The sequence below is a fragment of the Cucumis sativus genome, chromosome 4, assembly GCF_000004075.3.
Source record: "Cucumis sativus cultivar 9930 chromosome 4, Cucumber_9930_V3, whole genome shotgun sequence".
NCBI lineage: Eukaryota > Viridiplantae > Streptophyta > Magnoliopsida > Cucurbitales > Cucurbitaceae > Cucumis > Cucumis sativus.
The window spans coordinates 7,211,594-7,238,976 of NC_026658.2; the positions used below are offsets into that span (position 1 = coordinate 7,211,594).

Genomic DNA, 27,383 nt, shown 5'->3' on the forward strand with positions numbered 1-27,383 from the left:
TATTAGAGATTCTAAATAAATTGATTGATATGTCGGTTTGATTGATTTGATTAAATTGAAATTAAAAGTGTGTTATTGTCTTAATTTTTCACAAAAGGAGATTCCAAAACAGTCCTACAACCACAAATTACATAGACCATTAATATTAGGGATTGTCAAATCAACTTCATTTTCCCTAAATATTAATAATAACAACAACAATTATATGCAACCTAATTTCTATGAGATCAACAAATATTAAGGGAAATAAAGTTTCATCATTTTTTTTTTTTTACAAATATTTAGAGGCTGTACTTCTCATTTATATATTTTTTAATTTATCTTTCAACTTCATTGCTTCGCCTTCAACTTTTGTTTTTTTTTTATATTTAAATATCAATATGTGTAAGTGAATACTCGAAAATGTTTTATAACTCAATTTTTTTTAAAAAAAATAGTTCAATATGTGTAAGTAAATAATTAACACATAGATTTTGATGTTTAATTTAACAAGGAATTTAAATTTTATATTAATATGTTTAATTAGACTTTAAATTTTATATATTAAATTATTGTTAAAAAAAAACTTGTTTTAGTAATGGTTTGCTTTTCGTTATTATCAAACAAACCTAACGTAAATTGATGGCTCAACTATAAAAATATATATATATATATATATATATATATATATATATATATATATATTAATAATAAACCAAATTACTAATTAAATTCCTTTGATTTATTATTTTTCCAATCAATGTCGTCTAATCAAAATAATTCATGAACTATTTAATTTTGAAAACAATTTATTGAAAGAAATTGAAGGATTCCAGAAAGACTCAAGATAGTTTTGAAACCCTCTCAAAAATTTGAAAATGGCAAAGTTGATGAACGATAGACAATGATATAAATATATCGATATCTATTAAATGCATTGATAGATTATACTGATATAAATTTATCAATGTTTATCATTGATAGAATTTAAAAGTTAATTCATTATATTATATTTGAAAATATACCTTAAAATCAAGCCATTTAAGCTATTAGAAATTATAATGTTTTGGAAAAAGGAAGAGTAGGGTTTAATATATATCTGATGTAGCAAAGTCAAAGATTGCAATATGATGCAAATTCATTGATTAATTTTCTTTTATTTATATTGCACCAAACTAATTCATATTATTTGTATGGGTCATATTACAATTTTAGCCCTTCATCTTTTAGGTTTCTATCTGTTTGCTCTCTAACTTTTAACATATAAATACCTCTCCTTCCTTTGTTTAATGAGTTTTTAAACTTAAATTTTGTTTTTCTTAAAGTTGAAGATACAAAATTCTTCATATTAGACTTAAAATTCAATTATATATCTATTAAATCAATTAATATAAGGTGAATATAAAGTTAAATTTTAAGTCTAATGAAATGTATTTCAATGAGAAAAATGACCTGCAATGATCAATTGAGATAATAGAAATTTTATAAAGTCATGAAACTTAACAAAATAAAAGTAAATGTTGAATGTTTAAGAATTTGATTATATAAGTCCTTAAGATTTAGTGAAATGTTTGAAGGGAAAACAATAAATTTAATAATCATGAAAACAAGTATAAATAATAGAGTTATGGGCAGAAGCTATTATATTCAATGCCTTATTATTTTGGCACTTATCCCTTTTTGCATCACTTTCCCGGGAAAATGAAAGGAAAATTGTGGGAAAATAAAAAAGAATGCATTTAGGTGGGTGTTGTCTCCTAAATAAAGATTTGACCAAAGAAGAAAATGACGGATTGGTTTATATTAAATACTCATTCATGCACTCCTTCATGCTTCTTTCTCATCATTGAAGTTGTTCATTGTTGAATTATCAACAAACAAACAAAAAAAAGAACTATACTTTTTTATGTACAAAATTTTATAAATAAACGACATATATGTTTAATTTGGGAGTTAAATGAAAAATATATGAACTTTTTTTTATAAAAAAGTTATAGCTTATTTAATGAGAAATTGGTGGGTAAGTTTTTAGATACAAAGTTCTTTCAAAGGAGAAATTGATCTTATGTGTGTGAGAGATTGGTATGTAGGCAAAATATTTCATTAATTTAGTATACAATAATTGTATGGATGTATAGGTATCACCATATTTGATGCTTTGACTCACCTTCCTCGTACAACTTATTGGATTGTTTAATTATTTTTCTTTTTTTTTTTTTGGTATAACAATTATAGGTTGGTGGATTCCAACCTCGAGGTCATACCAAATACAACCTAGGTTCACTTTGTCATTTTAATTTTATTATTAATTTAACAGCAAGTTTTCAAGAAATTGCTTGAGTTTTAGCTAAAGTCGTCCTCCGAGGTCGTATCGATTCGTTGAGAGGTTTGAAAGAGAACGTTGATCTAGGAGGAATGATATGTTAAAATGAGTTAATTAGTTTCTCCTTTCCCTCGTTTAAAAGAAAATTTTGATATTGAAGGATGTTAGGCTTTTCTATTCTTTTAATTGTCTTCCTCTAAAGAATGACCAATGTAATTTTATGGAAAGATTTTATTCACACAAAGGCTTTTGTTTTGGAAACATCGATTTTGAAAGACTTTTTGTTGGAATAACTTCTTGAGGTACTGGAACAAAAAACAGAAACCAAAGGTAACTAACAAAACCAAAGACTTTTAGAACAACATAATATAGAGTCGGGAGATCCCTTGACATCTCCTGACATTTTATTTTGTGCGTCGAGAGATCTTCTATTTTTTTTTTTTTCAAAATCGAGAACGAGATCTAAGCAAACGAATCGAAAGAATTAGAAAAGCTAAGGCAAAATTAGAAGTAGGATTTAGGATTTTAGAGCAAAAATCTAACTTAAATAAATAACTAATCGAAAGAGATAGGGGTGGTGGTGGCGGCACCGAAAGGTAGAACCAAGAACATAAAGAACAATAACAATAAATGAATAACAACAAAATCAACAATAAAAAAAAAAAATTACACAATCAACAACAAAATACCAAAGAATTATATACCGGTGGGTTGGTGGCAGCAACAAGTGAAAAAGAGGATTGGCGACGACGACGACAATTAAAATAACAAGAGACCCTTGACATACAAAAAAAAAAACACAAAAACAATCACAAATTTAATAATATTTCTAATTCCTAAACCAAAATAAAGAGCAAAAAAAGGAAGAACCAACAAGGGGTAGAGAGCAAATGTGAAGATCGAACGGCGGAGTTTGATGGTGAATGGCTTCAAATCTGTAAACACGGATCGAAAAAATGGGTTTTTAAAAGGGAACTCCTAACACCATTACACATGGCATCAGAAGAAGTTAAATGTGAAATTCGAAATTTCTTTAACCTTTAGATTCACTAAGATTGGTTAAGGACAAGAAAAATGAAATTTATGGAAAAAGTAAGTAAAAATATTTGAAATTCAAGTTTAGGTTTGAGAATAAAAGAAAAGTTGGAAAGTGTTGTTTAAGTGTCAAATTTTGGTCTTAAGATTTTTGGAGGTTATATGGGCGGCAAAAAAATGCTAGAGAACCTCCAAAAGGGTGTCATGGGGAGGCAAGAAGAGGATTGAGAACCTCTAAAGAGGTTAGCTTGCCGCGGGTCATGGAATAGGCGACCAAGTAAGGAAACTAACCTCCTTGAAGTGATACTTAGGCGTTTGAGGCTAGTCTTTGGACGGTTGGACCATGCAAAGAAAGCCTTGAGAGGTGTCTAACCCATGTCATCATGCATTTTTGCAACCAAGGAGAACGTGGAGGAGATGTTGAGGTGTTAATAAGAGCTTAAGAACTGAGTCTAATTAAGGACTAATTACATGCAAGAGTCTCTGTAAGTAGGTCAGCTTCAACAATCAATTTCTCACAACTTACTTGTGGAAAATTACTCAAATTAGTCTTGAAAAATCAGAAATTAAGTCTAGTTTATGAGAGAGGACTGCTAGTTATTTTGGAATCAAGAAGGTTTGTGTTTTAATCAAGAGAAAGCGAGAATGTCATTTTTTAGGAGATTCTGAATAAGGTGTACTTTTGGAATTTTCTTTCACAAAATTTGAGGTAAGAAAGTAAACTCAATTTAGAGAATCTTTGTAGAAGAAAGTTTTAGCAAAAGAGGTATAGATTTTAGGTTATGATTTTTCAAACATGGGTCATAATTCTGGAAGTTAAACAAACTAGGTAGTGGTCGTAAGTCATGCATGTGTAGGCGAGATGAGCGTGTGCTTTGGTCATAGAGATTGTTTGGATCAGGTTTCACGTATATATCAAGGTCATGGCACAGTCGAGCGGCAAGGATCTCCTAATGCCACTTTACATCAGGTTTCGTCACGTATTCCTGACGCTTGAAGAACGACACTGGGGAAAGAGTATTCTGACGCAACATCAGGGAAGCGCCAATCCTGATGCTAGACCATGACGTCATGAATACCCTATTCCCGACATTGACTACATCAGTGTCGGGTGTACCCTATTCCCAATGTCAACACATTCACATGTTGAAAATATGTCTCATGACGTTTTTTTTACGGTCTTCCCAAACATGTAGTCCTGCGTCTAGAGAACCTTTTTCGACGTACTTGGTAGTCTTGTCCAACACGTCTTTATGCATCGGGAAAAAGTCTATTTCTTGTAGTGTTCCTAGTAGAAGTGGAATCGCTGACGACAGGTAAAGATGTATGATTGTTCTTACTAGAAGTGGGATCACTGACGATAAAGTAAAGATGTCCAATTGTTTCTAGTAGAAGTGAGATCACTGACTGCAGAGTAAGGTGCCTGATCGTTCCTAGTAGAGGTGGAATTGTTGATGGAAAAGTAATGGTGCCCAATTGTTCGTAGTAAGAGTGGGATCGCTGATGGCAAAGCTAAAAGGAGGTCACCCCTGCAAAAGTTCAAAATATACATAACACAAAAATAGACCAGAGGAAAAATCTTACCTTTTGAAAATGTGTGGAAGCAAAAAAAAAAAAAGAAAAGAAAAAGCAGAAGTTAAAATTTTAAAAATAAAAGAGGGAAGAAAAATCAAGGAAGAAGAAGAAAAAAAGAAAAGAAAAGAAGCAAAGTTTTTTTTACCTTCCTTTGTAGGTTTGCATTCTTTTGGTTCATGAGAAAAAAATGATTGAAATGTGAGTCAATGTATAGGGTCAGAAGTGTATCCACTAGGGTGTACATAAGTCGGGTTGTAGAAAAATTATAGACCAACCTGAAGTATTCAGGTTGGCAAAAAAGGAACCTAGTCAGTTCCAATATACAAGGGCAACCCAACCCAACCCAAACAAAAAAAAATCGGGTTCGACCGGGTTGACGAGTTAGTTGTTTTATAGAAACTAAGGATCTTTATTATAAAGATATTAAATATGTCGATTGCATCGTGGGCAAAATACTCCAACACTCAAACTAGAATAGAATGATAAATGAGAATAAGATGAAGAACGTTGGCGTTTGAGTTTTTCTTATTTAATAAAAAAAAACTTGATGAAGTTAGAATTCAAATTAATAAGAAAAAAGAAGAAGAAAAGAAAAGAAAAGAAAAGAAAAGAAAAGGTTGAAATAGAATGATGAATGATGTGAGGGGAGAAATAGAAGAGTAAAGGGAGCAGTTTAAAACTCAATTTCCACGTGTTCGGCTGCCTTAATAATAATAATTTCCAAAAATGGTCAAATCAAGATGACGTGGAATTTCCAATTTCTCTTCACACCTTTTTCCCATTTTACTCTCTTTTTCTTTACACCCATATATAAACAAATATTAAATAACAAACTCAAAAATACCACACCCTCCAAATATTAAAATTTGTTCCGATTATACCCTTTATATAAACAATTAATTTCTTATCGATAGTATTTGTATAGTTCAAGAATTCAATTTTGGAAAATCGTAAGGGGATAAGATTGGACAAACATTATTAAATATATGGGTGTAATTTATAGTAGAGTTTGGAGATTTAAATCAATTAATTAACCATTTATTTGTATAATTTAGATAGGTTTAATAAAGATTCAAGGATTGGAGGAATGAAATGTTAAAAGAGAGTGGGAAGAAACGAAAAAGGGAATATTGAGATGCGGGAAATGAAAGAATGGGCCGGCACCGCCCCTACAAAAGGAATTAGAAAAGGCGAAAGATAGGGTTTATCTGAGAAGAAGAGTGAGCCGCCCATCCACTTTGGTTGCAATTTCCAATTTGGAAATGCAATAAGGAGGGTTCATTGGTCAACCACTGCGCCTCCATTTTAATTGCCTCTCGACCCTCCCCCACTCCTACACTACCTCTACCATTTGCCAACCTTCTCCAAAATATAACTTCATCAGAAATTATGAGTACATGTTTTTTTTTTTTTTTTCTCTGTCTTCAAAGAAATTTGTTGCTGTGAAATGGCGTGTGTCCTTGGGTAAAATTTGAGAAAAAAGAAAGACAAGTGTGATATAATAATTGAATAGATAGGTTATTGCAATATTGAATTAGGGATACATACAAAATGGTTGAAAAGAAAGAATGAGTGGGGGGATGGATATTTAATGTAAAGAAAAGGTAGAGTAGAAGGAGAGAGGAGAGGAGAGGGTTCTGACGTCCGTAGAGAAGAGTACCCTAAAGGATGATGTAGGGATACCACAAGAAGACAAAAAAGTAAAATAAATTAGTAAAGAAGAAAGGGTGTGGTTGTGCGTTTCACGCGTGACTTAAAACTAATGAAACTAATCCTTTTGATGAGTGGTGCAGTGTCAGCGTAGGTACCATACCAATACCAAACCAAACCCCCCTCCAACCTCTCTCCATTTTTAATAAGAATACCATTCTCATTTACATACGTTTAATTGAGTAGGAAGATATAGGATAGTTAATAGTACATTCATGAGTTGATTTTAAAAATATAGGTTAATTATTAAATTAAGATATGGTTTAGGGTACGTAGGTGAGGTCATCCAATTATGGGGCCTGATGCCCTAATGGTCGTCCCTTATACGCTACCCCTTCTTTGCTCTTTTTGGGGACACCTGCTCCCCCTTTTCTTTCCTTTTTTTTTTTTTTTTATCTTTTATATCTCTCTCTCGTGTGTATGTGTGTGGGGTTGAACAAGAGGTAAAGGAACAAAAAAGACAATTTCTTTTAATTTGCTTCTCCTAACTTAATTTAGGCATCTCTCACTTCATATCTGAACTTGTTTGGTCATTTTTATTTTAAAATTGAAAATGTTATGTAACAGGTTTGTAGAATTGTGTATTTAAAAATGCAATACTGAATTAACATCAACTAATTTGATGCATAATCGAAAAGTTAGAAATAAAAAAACGGATACAAATAAAAAGGGAAGTTGAAGATGATAATTAAATAAAGGTAAGAAGAATAGTAAAAAAGAAAAAGGGTATAGAAATGGAGAGAGGAGAAAGAAAAGGAAAAGAAGAGGAAGAGAAGGTGGAGGAAAGGGATTGAAAGAAAGAGGCGGAGGAGGGAGGGGGGAAGAAGGGGAAGAAGGGGAAAGATCGTACCACCACCAGGTTTGAGGCCACGTCAGAATTTACCTAAACCAAGTTAGAAGGCACGTGAGAGTGACGCGCATATAAATCTCCCGTCACGCCTTCCACAAAACGTCCTCCAAGTTCTCCCCGTCACAGCCTGGCAACTTCCTTTTGACTAACCTCTCCACCCAATAGAAACAAAACACGTTTCTCCATGACGGTGACGCATGTGTTCCCCATACAGCTGTCTCCTTTTGTTCATATCCAAATCCCCTCCAACTATAAATTACGGATGCCCTTCTCATTCTTTCGAAATTCAAAAATCCTAAATCATCCCAACTCCTAAATCCATCATCCTTTTCCCACTCTACCCTCACTCACCATGCCTTCCATTCACTACCTTGCCACTCTCTCTTTCACTCTGTTTTTCTTCTTTTCCTCCGCCCACCCTGGCCTCGGCCGGAAACTGGCAGCTCTCGTCGAGCAACAGCCCTTAGTACTCGAGTACCACAAGGGTGCTCTTCTCAAAGGCAACATCACCCTCAACTTGATTTGGTACGGCCAATTCACATCCTCACAGCGCTCTGTAATCGTCGATTTTATTCAATCTTTAACCTATTCTCGAGCTCCCGCACCCTCCGCATCTCTCTGGTGGAAGACCACCGAGAACTACAAAGGCGGGTCCTCCAATCTTGTAGTCGGAAAACAGATACTTCACGAGTCTTACACTTTGGGGAAAAATCTGAAGAGCCTGCATCTTAGAGCTTTGGCTATGAAGGTGAATCAGTTGAATTCGGTGAACTTGGTGCTGACGGCCAAGGATGTGGCCGTAGAAGGATTCTGTCGAAGCCGGTGCGGGACTCATGGCTCGGTTCCGGTGGGTCGGAGCAAGGCAAGAACAGCATATGTGTGGGTTGGAAACTCAGAATCTCAATGCCCAGGGTACTGTGCTTGGCCGTTCCATCAGCCTATTTACGGTCCTCAGACGCCGCCGTTGATCGCCCCTAACGGCGATGTTGGTGTTGATGGAATGATCATCAATTTGGCCACCGTACTTGCAGGAACAGTGACGAACCCTTTCAACGACGGGTACTTTCAGGGGCCGGCGACGGCGCCACTAGAAGCTGTTTCGGCTTGCACCGGGTTATTCGGGTCCGGAGCGTATCCGGGTTACCCAGGTAAGGTTCTGGTTGACAAGGTCACGGGAGCTAGTTTCAATGCCTACGGCGTTAATGGACGGAAGTTTCTACTACCGGCAATGTGGGACCCACAGTCGTCTGCGTGTAAGACGATGGTGTGACGTGGCTGAGGAGGACGACACGTGGCGGTGAAAGCTCTTATCTCTGCTCTCTTTTTTTTCTTTGTAAATATATATAATGTATAAAATGTGTCAGAAATGTGATCCACGAAAATGGGCTTTGGTTGCCGAATGGTTGGGTGGATGGATGAAACGTTGTCGTTTAGGTGGTGGTTTGTAAATTCGTAATTTCAAAAACGGAGGAAAAAGGGAAAAAAAAAAAAAAAGAGATCGGAGAAGGATAAAGAGAGACATAAATAATGTAAACTTTATTTAAAGAAAAAGAAGAAAAAAAAGGAATTGAAAACAAAGGAAGGAAAGAAGCTGCAATAATAATTAGGTTGTATTTTTCTTTGTGTTGTTTGATCCAAAGTGGAGAATTTAGGAGTGTTTGTTTGGTAATAGGGAATAAAGTGAAGGCAATGATGGGAAAAGAGTGGGGGGGAGGGGAGAAGGAATTTGACAAAATGTGGGATTAAAAAAAGAAGAGAGTATATATCTGATTTTTAAGGTAATCATTAGATATGTAATAAAGATTGTATGGAATCATTGGTTTTAAATTTGGTGGGCACAAAGCATTTAAAAGATGGGTGCAAAAGCCAGCATGTGGCCAAGCATTTTAAACTTTCTATTTTTCATGGTCAGCTTTTGAAAAAGATAGGGAAATCTAATTAAAGTATAACTCAAGTTTCTTCCACTTCGCAAATACTGGGAGTGGGGCTAATAGTTTTAAGATCAACTAATATACCATTTCATCAATGGTTAAGGACAACCTTTATTGGCCTTTAACAGGAAATGGGATAAAAAAAACTCATTATCTTTCACAACCATAGATACTAATTTATACTTTTCAATCAAACACTATTTGAAATTTCAAACACAATATTATAACGGAGCATTTTTTTTATAAACACTAGTAACCTAAGACCAATGCCGAATATAGAAGTTTTGCCCACGAGCACTTCATATTAAATAAACTATAACCAAGCATTGTTATAAACAAACCTAAAACCAATACCGAATGCAGAAAATCTTTTTACCGACAAGAACTTCAAATCAAGGGGGAAATTTATTTAAATTAAATATATGGAATGAACACAAGTCAATTGGAACATACATTTACCAATGAATTACAATTATTAATATTTCATTAGTTCTTTTTCTTTACATATTATATGAAGTTAAAAGCTCCCTTGTACTTCGTGCTAAATCCACCCGATGCCTCGAACTATAATAACACTCTCAGCAATGTGATGTTTATTGAGGAATAATTCGAGTTGTTGGTTAACTTAGAAATGAAAAACAAGGGTTTTATTCTTTTGGTTTTCTAACTAGATTTAAGATTTTAAAAAACATTTCTAAAAAGTTTAAAAAACAAAATTATTAGAATAAGCATTTGAAAATTGTTGCATACTACTTTATCGGAACTATGATGAAAACCAAAACGACCTTTAAAACTTGGAGAGCGGAAGTCATCAGTCAATTGAACATAACCCTGAATACATATTGGAGGATGTTCAAGAAATCAATCAAAATATATTACAATAACTAAAATACAGAAACAAAAACCATAACCATAGATATTCAACATTTTGGACTGAAAATTTCAAGATCAAATTATATACATTTAGAATCTAGGAACATACTTTGGCGCTTTGCACAAATGAAATGAAACCCCCAAAGCCAAGAACCCTTTTTTCCTTTTCAATATTACAAATAAAGAACGACAAGTCAAAGTATACAATCTATGAATAGAGATAATTGCAAACATTAAAACAAATACGGAGTAAAAAGCCGATGGAAAAAGAAAAAGAGACTTGGGTAGATAATCGATTATTGTTCTTGAAACCAAGACTTGTACAACCGAAATAGATCAGATGGGGGCAAACAAAGCCAAATAAATGAAATCCATGCACAGAATCAAATCAAAATAGCAAGCACTAATAATAAAAACGGTTTCATACCAGAATGTATTGGATTCTATTTTTAACTCCGAACAACATGCACATATCCAAAATGAATACTTAGGTCTTGAAAACTTACCAGCACTGAAGTCCAGAGAAGCTTTCTTCTATATGCAGTGATGCTTGTGAATGGTCGAGGCTCAAAGTGATCGAACCCTGCATCATGCTTGCGAACACACTTTCTTTTTAAACAGAAAAGATCTCTTAAAATTATATCCAAACATCAATTTCCATCATAAAGAAAGAAAAAGGGCATGCAGACACATTTAAGTGCGATATCTCTAATTCAACAATGCCCAAAAACAAAATTAACATTCAATAGTAGGGGCCGTAACGCGTTGGCATTCTGAACCTCGGGACTTTCCTGCAACAGATAGAACTATGCTAAATGACTATGATGAGAAGCATGAGACTCAAGCTGTTTGCATTGAAAATTTTTATTCACCAATCATACCCGTATCCATATGGTGAGAAGAAATAAGGAGCAACATATGGACTCCTGGATCGTGCACCCATAAATGGATTGGATCGGCGTGGACGATACTGCTTCATCCCAGGTATGTTTGTCCTCTTGGCAGTTACCTGCAACATGCTTAAATGTGCATAATTCACTAGAAGAATCTTAAATACACACTAATCAAGTAATATATAAAGATTATGTTTTTTTCTTTTTAATCAAGTAATATATAATAAGCACACAATAATCAAGATATCTAAAAATTATATTAACCTTAAGCTGCCGACCATGCAGTTCTGATTCATTCAGAAGGAGAGCCTCTTGAACAGCTTCTGGCTCAACAAATTCAACATATGCATAACCCTTCGGTTGCCCAAACTTATCAGTGCGAATAGTGATTCTGTTTACAGTCCCGCATGACTGGAAATGTTGCTGTACTTCTTCTGGTGTACATGAGTAGTCAACCTGTTACAAATGCAGCTCAAAACATTTGTCATACCACAGAAAAACCAAGAAAATAGGACTTGCACAGTTCATGTCTATTAGTTAACTTATATTTTATCAACATCAGTACAATATAAATCTCACAAATATTTTAATCGATAAAACAAGGCAAGCATTTTCATAATCACTGTGATTGTACATCACCCTGTAAAAAACTGGAAGAAAAATTTAATTAATCAAGGAAAAGTTCATGTCCCAATCTTTCACAATAATAGGCCCCCTTCTAATTCCAAATGCGGACACTCATTCATGAAAAATTTCACCACATTTGTTCTCTTGTAAGAACCTAGATGACTAATAGTTCTTGTGACCCATGGCCATGGTAAGGGGGGATATTTCTCCTACTAAAACAGAAAAACAATCTTACCCTGGTACTTAACTGAATGACTCCAATTTAATTTTAAAATTTAATTTCATCCAACTGAAACTGAATATAAGTTCAAATTAAAACCCCGTGTCAGTCTTCTTTTTCTTTGTTTTTGAGATATAAGGTTGAAGTGCGGGGCCTTGTGATTGGAGAAAAAGACCATTTATAATTGCTAATTGCTGTGCAGGAACGTCTTTTCATTGGATCAGTTTCTAGATTTTTTCTGAGCAGTACTTTGGGTTGGTTGGTTAGATTTTGAATAATTTATCAGTTAGTTATTTAAGATTCTTCTAATTTATATCAAGGAAGGTATTAATTTTATAACCTATACGAACCTGGAATTTAACTTGATGAATCTAAAACTTCAAAGCTAAAAATTGACTGAATGGGGGCTATTTACGAAGGTAAGAAAAATGAAAATTTCCCACAAGTAGAAATAGGCATAAAAGCTTCCCTATTTACGTTTTTTTCCTTTCCTTGATGGATTAAGGAAGGAAGAGAGGAAAATCAGAGATATTTGGAGGTTTCTCACCATAAATTGTAAATCACTTAAACAATCCTCGAACAGTGGTCACAAATGCTGGCTTCAACACAAGACAATAACATACCTCAGCGCAACAGCTAGTCTTCCTTAGTTGTGAATGCATATTACTTCCCTTCAAAACTTGCAAGCCCTCTCCATTCCAGTTCAATCAAGAAAGCCAGAAAAACTTCTGCTGACCTTATCCATAGTCACACATACACTATTCTATGCTGGTGAGTCTATTCCTCTTTTTCCCTCTGTTTCTTTTAATAACTCCTTTCCCACATTACCCTCATGGCCTCAAACTTGAGACATGTTAGATTGACTAACTCTGAGCCCACACAGGACATGAACTACTAGACATTTAGGCATACTTTCTCTTGTTAACTGATCTCAACAATTTTCTTGCATCACCCTTTTCAAAAGATTCAACCAAAACTGTTAACCTCTTGCAAATGATACACCTTATCCTTCTTGATTTATCATTTTTTTTTAATCTGTTCTTTCTTTTGGGACAAGACACTTTTTTTTAATATACTAAATAGCTATCTTTATAACATATCAGAGAATATCCGACTTCAGCAATAGGTAATCAGAAAACCTGATGAAGTAAGCCTAACCTGTAATTGCAGTCAAAGACGGAAGTCAAATCAGGCTAAAAACACCAACATATACTCAAATTTCAAGCACAGTGCAGAAATGGGTCATAATATTTAAAATGTAACCATCTGCATTGTACAGAATAATCTATCGAGAAAATATTCCTAATAGTGGTTTATACTTTTCAATGTTCTTAAGAGGCATGACAATATATAATAGCCAAACGATCCCTCCAAACATTTCAATGCATCCAACCACTTCAACATCCTCAAAATGGAAAGCATAACACAACCTCTTCCCAAGCCATGAATGATATGAACCAAAAGGAACAAATTATATCTAACTGAAATTTAATAAATCTTTATGACCACATGACCAATGAAAATTAGACAGTGAAATCTTAATCCATGTCAAGAATCAATAAATTAACTCTAAAAGAAAACACTGAAAATCATGCTCAAGAAGTCCTCTATTATTTAACAAAGAATACATCTCTTGAGTAAGTAGTGCCCTTTACCTCCAGTTAGCAGTGCTAATAACTTCAATCCACTTAAAATAAGAAAGGTTGATAAATACATCAATAATAAGATTGCCCCATTCATCATACGAAATTCACGGAGAAAAAGAAAAGGCTAAAGAAGAGCCACTTAAGGTTCCCTTCACGATGAAGGAATTAAATAGAAATAACAAATCCAGTAAAACTAGAAGGTAGTGCAAACAGTTAGGACATAATCCTGAAGTTATTTCAAACAATGGAACTAAGAAAATTGGAAAAGTCTTCCATTGTCATTGTTGTATATAAATAAGAAACAGTTAGTTATTAATTAAATGGAAACATATAGCCTCCAGGTAAGTTAAGTCTCTGGACAACAACAAAGCTGATATTGTTCAAGAATTTAACATGAACAGAGACAGCCCCTTCACCCAATAAACCAAACTAATTGTGTGACCAAAGCAAGCGACTGGATAAATATGAAAAAAAGAATGTAATATTTGGTGAAAGGATAAAGAGATCGTACATTGCCAACAAACACTGACCGTGAATCCACCTCCTCCCTATTTGCTTGACTTGCAGCAGCACTTGCAGGATCTGATAGTACATAAAATGGACAAATGTTTAACGGTAACAGACAGATAGAACTTCTTTTGTACGATAGATGAAGTCACCATAATCGCAAAGGCACAAACTAAGGCATTCTTTTTTAATCAAACAGCAAAAGGAACTAGCAAACTTCTCCTAATCTCTCAGAGTTAATGAATTGGAACAATAAGAAATTCAAGTACAAGGTCCAGTTTTTCGCATTAGATCCAAATGCGCCTTTCCTCCAAAATGTAGACATTTCCTTAACATTTTCGAGTTGCATTGGATCAAAAGACGACATTCAGAATAATAATAATAATAATGATAATAATGAAAAAAACAACTCCAGCACAAAACTGAAGTTAGAAATTAAAAAATTCAGAAAATAAGACGGATTCCATATGTGAAGGAGATGGTGGGAAAAATAGAAAAAGTAATAGGGAGCCGGGGCGAAAGCAACCTTGTACAGAACTCATTTCCTTCTCGACCTTGGCCTGCATCTCACGTAGAGCAGCAGCTTCGTCTTCCATGTCTTTTAACCGCTTCTTCATGTCGTCCAACTCCTGAAAGAGGAAGAAAAGGGAGGAGAGAAATTAGGGTTTATAAACGAAGAAGAAGAAGAAGAAGAGAAAGAAGAGGAAGAAGAATAGGGAATGGAATTGAAAGAGAAGAAAAAGGAAAGGAACCACAGCGTCGTTTGCGTCGGAGCCAATCATGTCGACGTCGTCGTGCTCCATTGGTTCTCCTCCCTCCTCCGTCCACCGCCCCTTCGTCTCTTTCCTTTCTCTCTCTATCTATCTCTCCCCTTTCTCTCAAAGGGAGTTACAGTAACTTCGGGTTCAAACCGGCTCCTTTATTTTTACACATTTTCCTTTTTATTATTTCCTTTTATATCTACATAGTATTGTTGTAAATATGAAAAAATTGGTTATATATTGTAAATATTTTATTTCATTTACGTTTTTATTAAAAGAATTTAAAATATTTAAAACAAATAAATATTTTAGTTCTATTAATTATCTTTTTTGTTCTAATAATTTAAATTACTTTAGTTTTAGTTTTAGATTTTTCTAAAATATTAAATAAGATCTTATATTTAGCCTCCACTAATGGTTTCATGTTGTTTTTTGGTATTGCTTTTTGTTCATCTATTAGCATTAAACAAATTTCAAAATATAAGAGTAAAAATGGTATTTTAATTATGTATTTGTTTGGATGGATTTGATATATAAACTTTAAAAGTATTAATAAATTCTTAAAAATTAAATTTTGAGTCGGATTTGAATTTTGTACAACCCTAGTTTGTTTAAACAAAACTTACATTTTTGTAAGGAACAAATAGATACAAAATGTGAAGTTGAATGTTTATTTAGTTTATACTATATTTATTTATTAAAAATAGGCTTTCCTTTTTTAAATTAAAAAAATGATTAGTCCATTAGTTTCATAGAAGCAATTATTTACTTTAAAACCAATAATTAAAGATATGATCAATTAGTTAAAATACTTATAAAAAATAATTACAAAAGGACACATATGGAACTTAGCACTAAATCAAACATCACGAGAAACCATGACTCTCTCCATTCCTCAAAAAACACCACTCTTTCATAATTGCTTAGAAACAATCTCCTAAATTAAAAATTCCCAAACTTTCCCATACATTATTTTCATTTCTTTCTTTATTCACAAAATTGTACAATATTGACCATGGTTTGAACTGAAGGAGATGGCAATGAGAGGGTTATTAGTAGACCACTCCCACTCAATCGCACATTAAATCCTCCAACAACGCTTCAAGCCTCTACAACCAAGCAAAGTCCAATACCAACTTTCCTGCCCCCAGTAGTTGAATCCAAACTCCAACTGATCCACTGAGTTCAGCAGCAGCGATAAAATGAATCCAAGCGTGTGTGCTAATTTTGTGAAGGTTTTGATTTTTTTTAACAAACATCAAACTGGGTTATGAATCTAAGCGTAATAGTTCGCTCAAACCACTACAAAATAAAAGCAGATTTCATATTGGAATGATAATTCGGATAATCAATGACATCCATCAATCTAAAAATATACGATACAAGAGAGCAAAAAACCATCCCATTTTGGTTAAACAGTTAGAATAAGCAAAGTATCGGTTCATAACTGTATTAATATCACATTGGCAATGCCGACACTAACTATTGGAAAACCTTCTGAGAGGAACGAGCTAAGAACCCAAAACGATTAACTAATTCAATACATACTACTGTTCAACAGGATTTAGAGGTCTATTCGTTTAACCCTCTCATTTGCAACAAATTGAGGAACTTCAGATAAACATCGCCAGTTCTGGTCGGCTGTACACATTGTTTTCTCCATCCTCTAATGCTGGATAAGATGCAACAAGAGCATCCTGAGCACCAATGTACAGTGAGTTGTAGATTTTCCAGTACACTTCTCGAACTTTCCGAGCTGGGTGGAAAAGCCCCTGCAGGCAGTAGTTGAGCACAACGGCTGCACCCAATGCCACCCTCATTCCTTCGATGGCTTCCATCACCGCGTTTATGACATGTGGTGATGTTTCAAAAATGTTTGGCCATACGTAGTTCAGCAAGTGGACCAAGGCATCCTCACAACCTAAACCAGCTACCCCTAGAGCCATATGTTTCACAGCAGAGGCTGCAGTTTGTCTGTGGACCAAATCTCGGTCCATAAGAGCATCCTCAAGCAATGGTGTCACAGCATATATATAATCCTTTCCCATTTCACCAATATACTCGAAAAGGAAAGAGAGAGACTTCAACACACCGTTTTGCACATTAAGCTCTGGCACACGATACTCGTTCATCAATGCTGGTAAAACAGTGAATGGAGAACAGGTTTCTGCAACTATAGCAATGGCAACAGTAGTGCAAACACGATTCTGACGCTCCTGCACTTTTAGATTGTTCAACAATGTTGCCAAAACATCTTGTGGCCCAATGGCTTTCGCAATATACCCAAAAGTGTTCACAGTAGCCCGACGGATACCCTTCTTGTGAGCTTTAAGCATCTCAAGCAACTCAAAGCAGATCCTCATCCATTCTCTTGCTGGAACAAATTCAGCACCACGATCAGCAATACGACCAACAAGGTCGATGCAGTTCTCTTGCACTTTCTCATGTCTGTTCTTCAAAATTGGTGTTAACCTAGGAAGCAAATCCTTGATAGGAGGCGTCATCTTTGTCATACCAATAACATTAACTATAGCCTTGAGAGCTCCCAAAATTGAACCCAGGACCTCTGGGTATTCTTCTCCCAAATATTCATACAAGACAACGCCAAGATGGCCCATGAGCTGTTCCTCTTGGCACTGTTTCATAACAACTGCAATCCTTGAAATAAGATCTGCTGCTTGTTGTCTCACCTTCGCACTCTTGTTATTCAACCGCCACTTAATGGTACCACAAATCTGGGGAAGATATGGTTTTACTCTCTGCCCAAGAGAATTGACAACTGCGCCAAACCCATTAAGCATAACGTTAGCATCATCGCTGGTCTGCTCTTGGAAGGCATAAAGAATACCATCAATCAATAGCTCTTCTAACCTAGCATCGATATCAGATGCACCCAGGTTAGCAACAACTTTCTCGATTGTTTCCATAACCATTCTTCTATAAGGTTCACTTTCATCCTTGAGATCTTCAACAACTCTACCTACGATATCAGCAACGCCTACTTTGTTTGCTATCTCAACAGTTGTGTCCACAAGTTGCTTGTAATTTCTTCGATCTAATGCCATTCTGCGAACCCAGAAATTCCTAAAGAATTCAGGGAGAATATCATTGCGAATATAATCAGCCTCAACTCCCTCAGTGCTCACACACTGCTTAACCACTTTGAGAACAATTTTTTTCATTTCTTCATCAGGTGACTGGAACTCTCGAATCAGAATGTACATCACTTCCTTCGTATAGTAGCAGGCATACAATGCATCCATCAAAGGAATAATAAAACCAATCGCCTTCAGGAAAGCAGCCAAAACCTTACCACGGTGCGATCTAATACCCTTCCACAGTGGCTTCAAGACTGAATCAAAGCTTTCAATACCATATGGGGCTGCAGCCTCAGCAAGAGCAGCTAAAGACAGTGCAGTAATTGTCCTGACCTTCTGGTTCTCATCATTAAGACCATGCTCTATAATTTCTACAAGAGACCTAAGATGTGGTAGCACTGCACAACCAATGAGAATAGCAATCTGCTGAACAATCTTAATTCCAGTATGCCGTGCTTGCCATGATTTTTTACTCTGACACACAGCTTTTAAAAAAGGAAGAAGGGCAGGAATTCCAAGTGCAGAAGCAACAACACTGAAAGCCCTCGCAGTGGTATTCCTAACATACTCATCAATGTTGTCAATATCTGGACGCATTGCAGCAATCATAGTGGCCAAACCAGCTGCCTTACTAAGATTGGATATAATTTCTCTACCTTCTACACGTGCATAGTAATCTTCGTCAATCAACAATGGCTCAATCACAACAAGAATTTTGTGCACATAGGGGCGAACTAATTCATCCAATTTATAAAGCACTCTGTCAATAACCTTAACCAGAAGATGCCTCTCCTGGTCCTCCAGTGTAGGCTGCATAAGGAGTGGCAGAATGCGGTTAAACAATGGGCCTGCACCAAACTCACGAGCTTTATCAGTAAGCTGCCTTAAAGCTGTTTTCCTCTGAGGAGGTGTTCCATTCTTAACCTTAAGCAAGAGCTTCATAATCTTCCGCTCTTTCTGTTCTTCTGGAGACAATTCCTCTTCATCTTCCTCATTCAACAATGCCCCAAAGTATTGGTAATCCTCAGGCTTCATGAATGGCAAGCCACCAGGTGCTTCCTTTGGAACATCAAACTGCTGGCCACGATTCTCCTCTGGGATGGCATAAAGAGGAGTTCCCATTGGTGTAGGGGTGGCGAGTAACTTCCTTGCAGGTGTTCGAATTGGAACATAGGAAGCAGGAGGGTCCAGAATCTTATATCCCTCTTGAGGAAACATGGCATCAAGTTCTTCATCAGTCAATGGGCGGTTCCTCTCCTCAATATCTCTCTCCCACCTCATCAAGTTATACTGCTCAGGGGTCATTGGGCCACGCAAATTGATAGCCCCAGGTGTGGGAGTAGCCAGCTCAACCCCTCCAACAGGAGTTACACCGGGAGTAAATGCAGCAGCAGGGGTTGCTCCAGGCATAGGAGTGGCACTTCCCATTGTTGCTGGGGTCTCATCCCATCGTGATCGCTGCCTCTTCGGAGTTGGTGTAGCCATTCCAGCAAGTTTAGGAGTTGCATCCCAAGTCATTCCAGCGGGGGTTGCACCCGGCGTAACACCGCCTGCTGGAGTTGCATCCAAATCAGCCAACCTGCCAGGAGTTGGAGTCTCATCCCACCTATTTCTTCTCCCCACACCAGGAGTGGCATCCCCAACTCGGCCTGGTGTAGCATCCCACCTTCCAGGTGTTGTATCGGGCAAATCCCAATCTGAGGTCTTTGCCTTTTTTGCTCCACCATCATCCTGCGATTGATCCCACCTATTCCTCCTCTTCTGAGGAGCAGCAGCAGATGCAAGTGGCTCCTTGGGTTTCTCTCCCGATGCCTTAGCGGCCTCCTCTTCCTCCTTCTTCTTAGCTATAGCCCTTAACGTCTCCTCTCTCTCCCTCTTCAAGGCCTCCTCTCTCATCACCTCTGCGTAAGTCCTCACAGAGGGATCCGGCGTCTTCTCACCGGCAGCAAACGCATCATGGCGCTCAGGTGAAATCACCCTATTTAACCTACGTTTCCTATAATCATCCTCTCTATCAATAATCCTCTGCGGCTTCTTATACCCCAAATCTTCATCTTCATCCACACCCCTCGGCATCTCCTTTAATAGAGACTTGGGGGCCGTATAGGATGCCAATTTCCGACCAACCACGTTAACTTGGGATTCAAGATTCTCATCATCCTCATTAACGGGGATGGAAGTGACATAACCCGCTTTATCATTCCCACCATAAAGATCAGTATCGAAGGTGACTGAATTGAGAGAAGCCAACTGCTGTTCCATCTTCCTCCTTTCCTCCTGGGTCTTGGCAATCTCTAAATCCATGGCTTACGTTTCTTAAGAAATGGAAGCCCCAGAAGTTGGAATTGGGCAGAAGGTGTGTGGGTGGATTAAACTATAAGGATTTCAGTAAGAAAGGTTTAAATAAATTAAGATTGCGAAAATGGAGAAAATGAAAGAAACGGAAGGGGAAGGAAGGTAGAGAAACGAACTGACCTGAATCAAAGTGGGGAAATTAGAATGACCAAAACCCTTTCTTCCGCTTCTTTCTTCTTCTTCTTCTTCTTCGTCTTCTTCCTGTGTGCAGTGAAATTAGAAAATAAGATGAATGAAATTTTAGGGCTTGGAGGTGAGGAGAAACGCACTGCCAAAAATCGCACCCACGGATGCTCTTCGATTTTTATGGATGTACTAAACCGACTCCAACCGATCGTTTAAATGGGCCGGGTCTAACTTTCCGGCCCTTTTTATTTTCTTGGAGATCCAATCCCGTTTTAAAAATTATATAATACACCGGTAATATCGTAGTCATGTTTGAGATTCAATATGATTTATAATAGTACGGATGTGATTATTAGGGGCGTTTGGGGGAAGGAAAGAAATAAGAGAGAAAATGAATAAGAAAGAAAGGGGAAAAAGGAAAGAAATAAGGGAGAAAAGACATAAGAAATAAAGGGAAAAAAGGAATAAGAAAAAGGGAGATTAAGTGGAGGAAATGATTATTATAATCCTTATTTGGGGGAAGAATTAAGTGAAAAGATTACGAGAGATTATTATAATCCTTGTTTGGGAAAAAATTAAGTGAAATGATTACAAGAGTATATAATCCTTGTTTGGGATAAGAATTATAATAATTCCTGTTTGGGGGAAAGATTAAGTGAAAGGATTACGAAAGATTATTATAATCTTGTTTGGAGGAAGGATTATGTGGAAAAGATTATAACAAAAAATTTGTATTTTTTTTTGTCATTCGTCTAACTTTTTTTATTTGTACGTTAACCCCAATATGAGAAAAAATACATAATTATTTTTTCCTGAAAATGAAATTATTGTTTTTTTTTTTTTGTCATGAACCCAATACAAAATGAAAAATGTGCTAATATTTTTACGTACCATAAAATCTCTACAACAAAAAGTTGTATTCAAATCCACTTTTTTAATTAGGTTGTACCATAATCCAATCGTTCACAAAAAATTGTATTGATTTTTTTTTTTGTTGATTTTGTATAAATATATTTTTTACTTGTAACGTACACTTAATATACTTTCAAAACTAAAGTTTTTTTTTATCATCTGTTTAGTAGTTTTTTCTTTATTTTTTAACATTAAATCACGTACACAAAATAAAGTGTATTAAATGTTTTTTTTTGTGTAAAATATGTTTATGTAATTTATACCGTAAATTCAATTTACATAGAAATTGTGTTATTTAATTTTTCATTTATCTTCAATTTGTAGTTCAATTTGATTACATTAAAAAAAATATGTTCGTTTTTTTAACGCGTAAGAAATGCTTATGGAATATTTTATGTAAACCAAATACAAACAAAAATTGTATTAATTTTTTTTTTTTTGCGTTTGTCTAAACTTATTTATTTTGTTCGTACGGTTTCAAAAATGACGAAAAATTGTATTAATTATAATATTTATACTTCATTTCTATTGTAACCCCAGCAAACCACAAATATGTATTGATTTTTAAATTGATTTTTTATAAAAAAAATGTGAGAATAAAAAGGTCACCAAATCACATGTATTGTATTAAAAGGTTAACTAAAATTAAAAATAAAAACCGTAGAAGGTAACATATAACAATTAAATATTTATTTCATAAGCCTAACTAACATTGAAAAAAAGTGATAATCAAATTGTTTAAAAAATGAGGGCATTTTCAAGTTTTTATTTCAAGTTCATTAACAAATTTGGAGTGGACCGATCAAATTTGCTACATTTTCCAATTTAAAAACTTATAAAAAAAAAAATTTTGGTAATCATGCAACTCTCCCATTAAATTTCAATATGAATTTAAGTCAATAGCTAAAATATGTATTTATTTCGATACTCAAATTTCAAATTATAATCGTAAAAGTTTTTAAATTTACATAACAAATTTTAATCACAACTTCGTACGTAGGTATGCGTTATAAATTTAAGGAGTTTTCTAATAATAATAAAAAGACAAAATATTTAAAAGCAAAAATCTATTAAAGAACAAAAACGTAATAATAAAAATTGTTAAAATGCCGTTTTTATTCTTCACCTTCTTAAATCTTAATTCTTATACTTTATAATATCCAATTTTGTTCCATCTACTTTACGGTTTTTTTTTTTAGAAAAGGGAGGAAAGGAAAATTTGGGGCGAAACTTAGGTTTCTTTTAGAAATGGGGGAATGGGAAATTTGGGAAAATCAAAAGACAATTTTTTTTCTTTTTTTTAAGAAAAATGGTGAAAATATATATTAGTTGACATTTAAAAAATGTCAAGTAATTACCACTAATCTTGACGCTTTTAACATGTCAAGTGTTTGAAAGAAGAAAATAAAAATATTATATTTTTTTCACTAATTGTTATTCTTGACGTTTTTTACATTATTTGACAATTTTTATTAGAAGCGTCAAGTATTTCAAAACTACAGGCGTCATTGTTTGACTATATTGGTCAATCCAATAGAAAACGCTCACTTTGAGAACAGATTCCAGCAACAGGGTCCCACACAAACCCTGAATTACAAACACAACGCCTCAACCCCGTCCCGTTAGGATCAACACCACAAACCGCGTTCCCGTCACAATCAGCCTCCGTATTACAAACCGGTTCCCTCGGCAAAAGCCACTGCAACTCTAAACCCGGTTCCGGCCATTGACCCACTCCCAAACTCGGGTCCAAATTCACAAAGCTCGTGTACGCTCTACACCCTGATTCCCTCACCCTAATCATGTACGAATTCGAAGATCCACCCGTCCGAAACGTGCAGCACAACGGCGCCATCTCGCACGCCGTCGCTTCTCCTCCCGATCCCTTGATGTACGAATGGCACAGACTCGTCGACGAGCAGTTCAATGGCGAGCGCAACAGCAAATCCGTACAGTTGAAGTAGAGGATCGTGTTCCCGCTCGTCACGTTGAACGGTAAATTACTGTTCAGTTTAATTCCTCCGTGGGCGATATCCACTGTCACGCACGTGTTGGGGATGAAATTTGAGGGCGGATCACCAGGCGTTGGGTCAACGGGTTGATTGAGAGGATCGGGTACGTGTTGTTTAGCGTGTCGAATTTCAGTGAGCCTGCGTCGCACCGGATCTTGTACAATTGGTCACCACAAGTGGGGCTTGTACTTAGAGGATAGGGTACGGCAACCCCGCCGCAGTCCGGACATCGGGTAACGGAGGTAGCCATTTTTGCGGTGGCAAGTAGCGCTGCCACGAAGAGGAGTAGCCGTTTTGAAATGGATGCCATTGATTTTTATCGGAAGCTGAATTCTTGGTGGTGGGTTTTACAATTTGAATCGGTTGGGTTGAAATAAATGGAAGAAGTATTATTTATTTATTTTCTTTGAAGTTTGAAGGACGGTCAGAGTAAAAGTGTGTGACATGCGCGTCAATAAAAGGTTATCGAGCTGTTTCTTTAGGCAGAAAGTTGTGTCCAATATGATCTAACAATCTAAATGGTTATAAATTCAATATTATTTTGAGATTTTTGTTTCATTTTTAAGAGAAAGAAAGAGGGAATGAGGTTCTAATTTTGAACTATTTTTTAGTGAAAAAGAAATATTGTTAAGAAACTATTGCTATGAAGTTCTAAAATTTGGGTTTTTAGTTTGTGAAGTTTTAGAAACTATTGTATTTAGTTTAGGTATGGTTGGTTATTATTAGTGTGTTAAACCTAACATACGGATGGTTGAATAATATACCGACATATTACACGTTTTGACTTGCATTTCTAAAAGCCCAGAAAACCTTTTCTTTTTTGTTTTCACAAAAATATGGGTTTCAAAGGGCTGACTAATTTAGGGTAACAATGATGTAAATATATTATCTTCTCTATCCAATTCAATGTTACTGTTTTGTAGTTGAAGTCTTGGTAGTTGTCAACAATGACAGTTAGAAGATGGAAGGTTGAAAAAAAATGTAAGGTTTTTAGATTTATAAGCTTGGAGAATACAAAAATACTTGACCATTCATATTCATAACAAAACTTGGGACTAAAAACATAATTTTTCTTAATATCGTATTTAGCACACATAAAGTTTGATATATTTTCAATCTTGGGGATCTTTAGTTGATTCAATTAATTCATTTGGGTAATAATGATCAATCAGACCAATAATCTCACGTCAACAATCAATTTGGGTTTGAATTAATTAGAAAATTAGTGTCTAGTTGACCTAAATTGATCATTTAGATAAATGAGTTGTTTAAATATGTTTTTATTTCTTGATCAAGGAACTGTGTATCGCACTTGTTGACTTGTGAATTATGATATCCATGACGATGCAATATTCAAAACAACTACGTCACCTACAAGAAATTGATTTTGTGCATATCTTTGACACAAACTATTGTTGTTATTATGAAATTGGAAGGTGTAAATGAGAGTAATGAAACATTAAGAGAAGTCTTTGTTTGGAAAATTAAGCACTTAGTCAAGCCCTAAATTCGGCGCCCATTGTATATATATTTCACCCATCTCATGGGCTTCCAGAATTCACCTCTCCTCTCATGTCTATATGTATACACAATAATATTATTTACATTTTTACGTGATATATGTTTACATTTTATTTCAAAATATTTACATATATCTAAGATTTCAATAGAGAGTTAGTCAATTTTCAATTACTGATATTAAAATAGAAAACTTGTTATGAATAGTAAAAAAACTTAAATTAACTCTCGAGAGAATTGGATAGATTGTGATATTTTGTAAATAATTTTGATACTTTATTGTTTTCTAAATGCTCCTAATCTTTTAAAATTAGTGAAACAACAATAGTTTAACATATAACGCATTAAATTTATATCAACGAAAATTACGAATAACAAAAGCGACTTAGATTTCGAAAAGGATGTCAATATATAAGTACATAATTAAACATAGAAAAATGCTTATATAATTAATAGTAACTTTGGCATATATATAATAAAAGTGGGGAATGTTCTATGGTTTACCTGTTCGATTATCGATCTTGTCATTTTCTTATTCTATTTTTCCAATTAATTTTTTGGAACCACTAGAGTGAGGGTCGCTTCTCTTTGAAGCAACCTCATATTATTTCTTTCGACACAACTCGTAATAATGTTCAACATCCCTCTTTCCACATTCTGCTCATGTACCTACTCTTGGATTCGAGGTCACCAAACACAGTCAAAGGAAATTATTCTTGCACCTAAGTTCTTCTATAGTCTTCTCATACTCTTCATTTTTCTTTCTTCGTCTTCAATAGTTATGCCAACGCATATACGACGATGTTGACGTGTTGACCTTGTCGACAAATCATGCGTCTACCAAAGTTCTATTTCGACGTCGTCTCATTGCGTTCCTGCGTCGTCGTTGCCTCTTACGATACGTCATTTACGACGCCCGTGCTGACGTGCTTCTCTATTAGAAAAATAATAGTGTTAATTTATTATTTGAAAAACTAAATACTGAGTATAGAAATAAAATAATTGTGAGACCCGTACTTAAGTTAAGGTGTAATTTTGACTAAGTGTTTAAAGAAACGGCGCTTTGAGAGGTCTATGCGATAAGAAGTTGATAATTAAGGTAGTATGCGAGATAGGTTAAGCAGCAAGACTTTTGAAGATTGTGTTACTGTGTGATTTAGTTTCTTTGCGAGATGAGAAAGTCTAGGCGAGAAGAAGTAAGGAAACTTCTTAGAAAAAATTTATGTGTACTTAATGGGCCACATGAAAATCAAGTCATTTTAGGAGGTTTAAGCTAAGCATGATTAAGTTAAATTAACCTTAAGCTTTCACGTGCACCGCTATGAGTAGGCGCTGGAGTGATACAAGAGATTAAAGATGACTAAGCTATATTAGGACTTGTATAAATAGGGGACCAAGCCAGATCATTTAATACCGCTACTCTGAAAATCTAAAGAGAAGAATTAAAAAGTTGAAACACTGCCAAACTAGCTACGCGAGTAGAAGAAGAGGAGAAACATATGGATTTTGGATTTCTAAGTTGTGTGAGTGTTTTCTTCAAAAGTATTCAATATGTTTGAAAGGTTTTCATTAAAGTCTTTATTGATTGAATAATGATTTCAATTTAAATGTTTGTAAAGAGATTTATTTGAAAAGCTTATGCTATGCTTTAAAGCATGTTTTAGATGATGCAAATGATTGTGGAATGACGTTTAAACCATTAGTCTTCTTCCTATTATTGAGCTAACTGTTATGTGCACATAAAGGGTAAACGAAGTCAAGTAAAAAGATGTGCATGGTGAAATTAGGCGAGACAATATATAAAAGATGTGTATTGCGTCTCGGCTTGAGCAACAAGGAGTGGATCAGAATATTCTCGGATGCGAACAATGAAAAGGTCGTCTTAGTAGTCTAAACGCGGGAAGATGAGTCTTTGCGTAGAGAATGATTTGGGTCATTGATGAATGGAATGACTTGGCTGATGATTATGTAAAAAGTATATTTGAGTGATTTGAAATGTTATGTTAAAGTGATTTGATGTGAAAATTGATAGTTACGAGAGATATTTAGCAAAAAGGATTTCTTGAAAACCTCACTAAGTATTTTGACTTATGTTTTTAAGCTTTCATTTTCAGGTTCAAGGCGTTAAGGCCAAATAGGTAAAGATTAAGAACCTGCTACGCGAGAAGAGTTGCCAAGCGTTTTAGTTAATTGTTCAAGGGTAGTGCTTTGTATTTTGGTTTATGGTTGTAATTGGTTGTAGAACTCATGATTTAATCAATAAAAGTTCAAGCTTTAGTTACTTCTCTTGTGTTAAGTTGTTTTATCGCCTAAAGTATGAATGTAGTTCAAGTTAAGGAAAAGAAGGTAGATGATTAAGCAAAGTTTAAGGACCTAAAGTTGAGTGTCTTTGGCCTTTAACGTATCAAAAGATACTTAAAGTCATACTGCGT

General features: G+C 35.1%; 3 protein-coding genes across 7 annotated transcripts; 1 reads left to right on the top strand and 2 right to left on the bottom strand.

The window, feature by feature from the left end:
* Positions 1-7,743: 7,743 nt before the first annotated feature.
* LOC101213735 (protein EXORDIUM-like 2) lies at positions 7,744-9,299 on the top strand. Its single transcript, XM_004137113.3, has one exon. It carries the CDS (start codon positions 7,825-7,827, stop codon positions 8,740-8,742), a length of 918 nt encoding a protein of 305 aa, XP_004137161.1. The 5' UTR covers positions 7,744-7,824; the 3' UTR covers positions 8,743-9,299.
* A 1,240-nt stretch (positions 9,300-10,539) lies between these two features.
* LOC101213499 (polyadenylate-binding protein 2) lies at positions 10,540-20,642 on the bottom strand. Of its 5 annotated transcripts, none has more exons than XM_031883825.1 (6): positions 20,504-20,642; positions 14,696-14,798; positions 14,174-14,244; positions 11,434-11,625; positions 11,158-11,285; positions 10,540-11,082 (listed from the first exon to the last, which is right to left on the bottom strand). In XM_031883825.1, exons 2-6 carry the CDS (start codon positions 14,784-14,786, stop codon positions 11,019-11,021), a joined length of 546 nt encoding a protein of 181 aa, XP_031739685.1. In that variant the 5' UTR covers positions 14,787-14,798; positions 20,504-20,642; the 3' UTR covers positions 10,540-11,018. The 5 variants fall into 5 exon arrangements, with proteins under 5 accessions (XP_031739685.1, XP_011653386.1, XP_011653387.1 ...); XM_011655084.2 differs by lacking the exon at positions 20,504-20,642 and adding an exon at positions 14,922-15,100; XM_011655085.2 differs by lacking the exon at positions 20,504-20,642 and adding an exon at positions 14,925-15,098.
* Positions 16,270-20,663, bottom strand: LOC101213260 (splicing factor 3B subunit 1). Its single transcript, XM_004137111.3, has 2 exons — positions 20,504-20,663; positions 16,270-20,402 (listed from the first exon to the last, which is right to left on the bottom strand). The coding sequence occupies exon 2, from the start codon at positions 20,330-20,332 to the stop codon at positions 16,544-16,546; it is 3,789 nt and encodes a 1,262-aa protein (XP_004137159.1). The 5' UTR covers positions 20,333-20,402; positions 20,504-20,663; the 3' UTR covers positions 16,270-16,543.
* Positions 20,664-27,383: the final 6,720 nt, after the last annotated feature.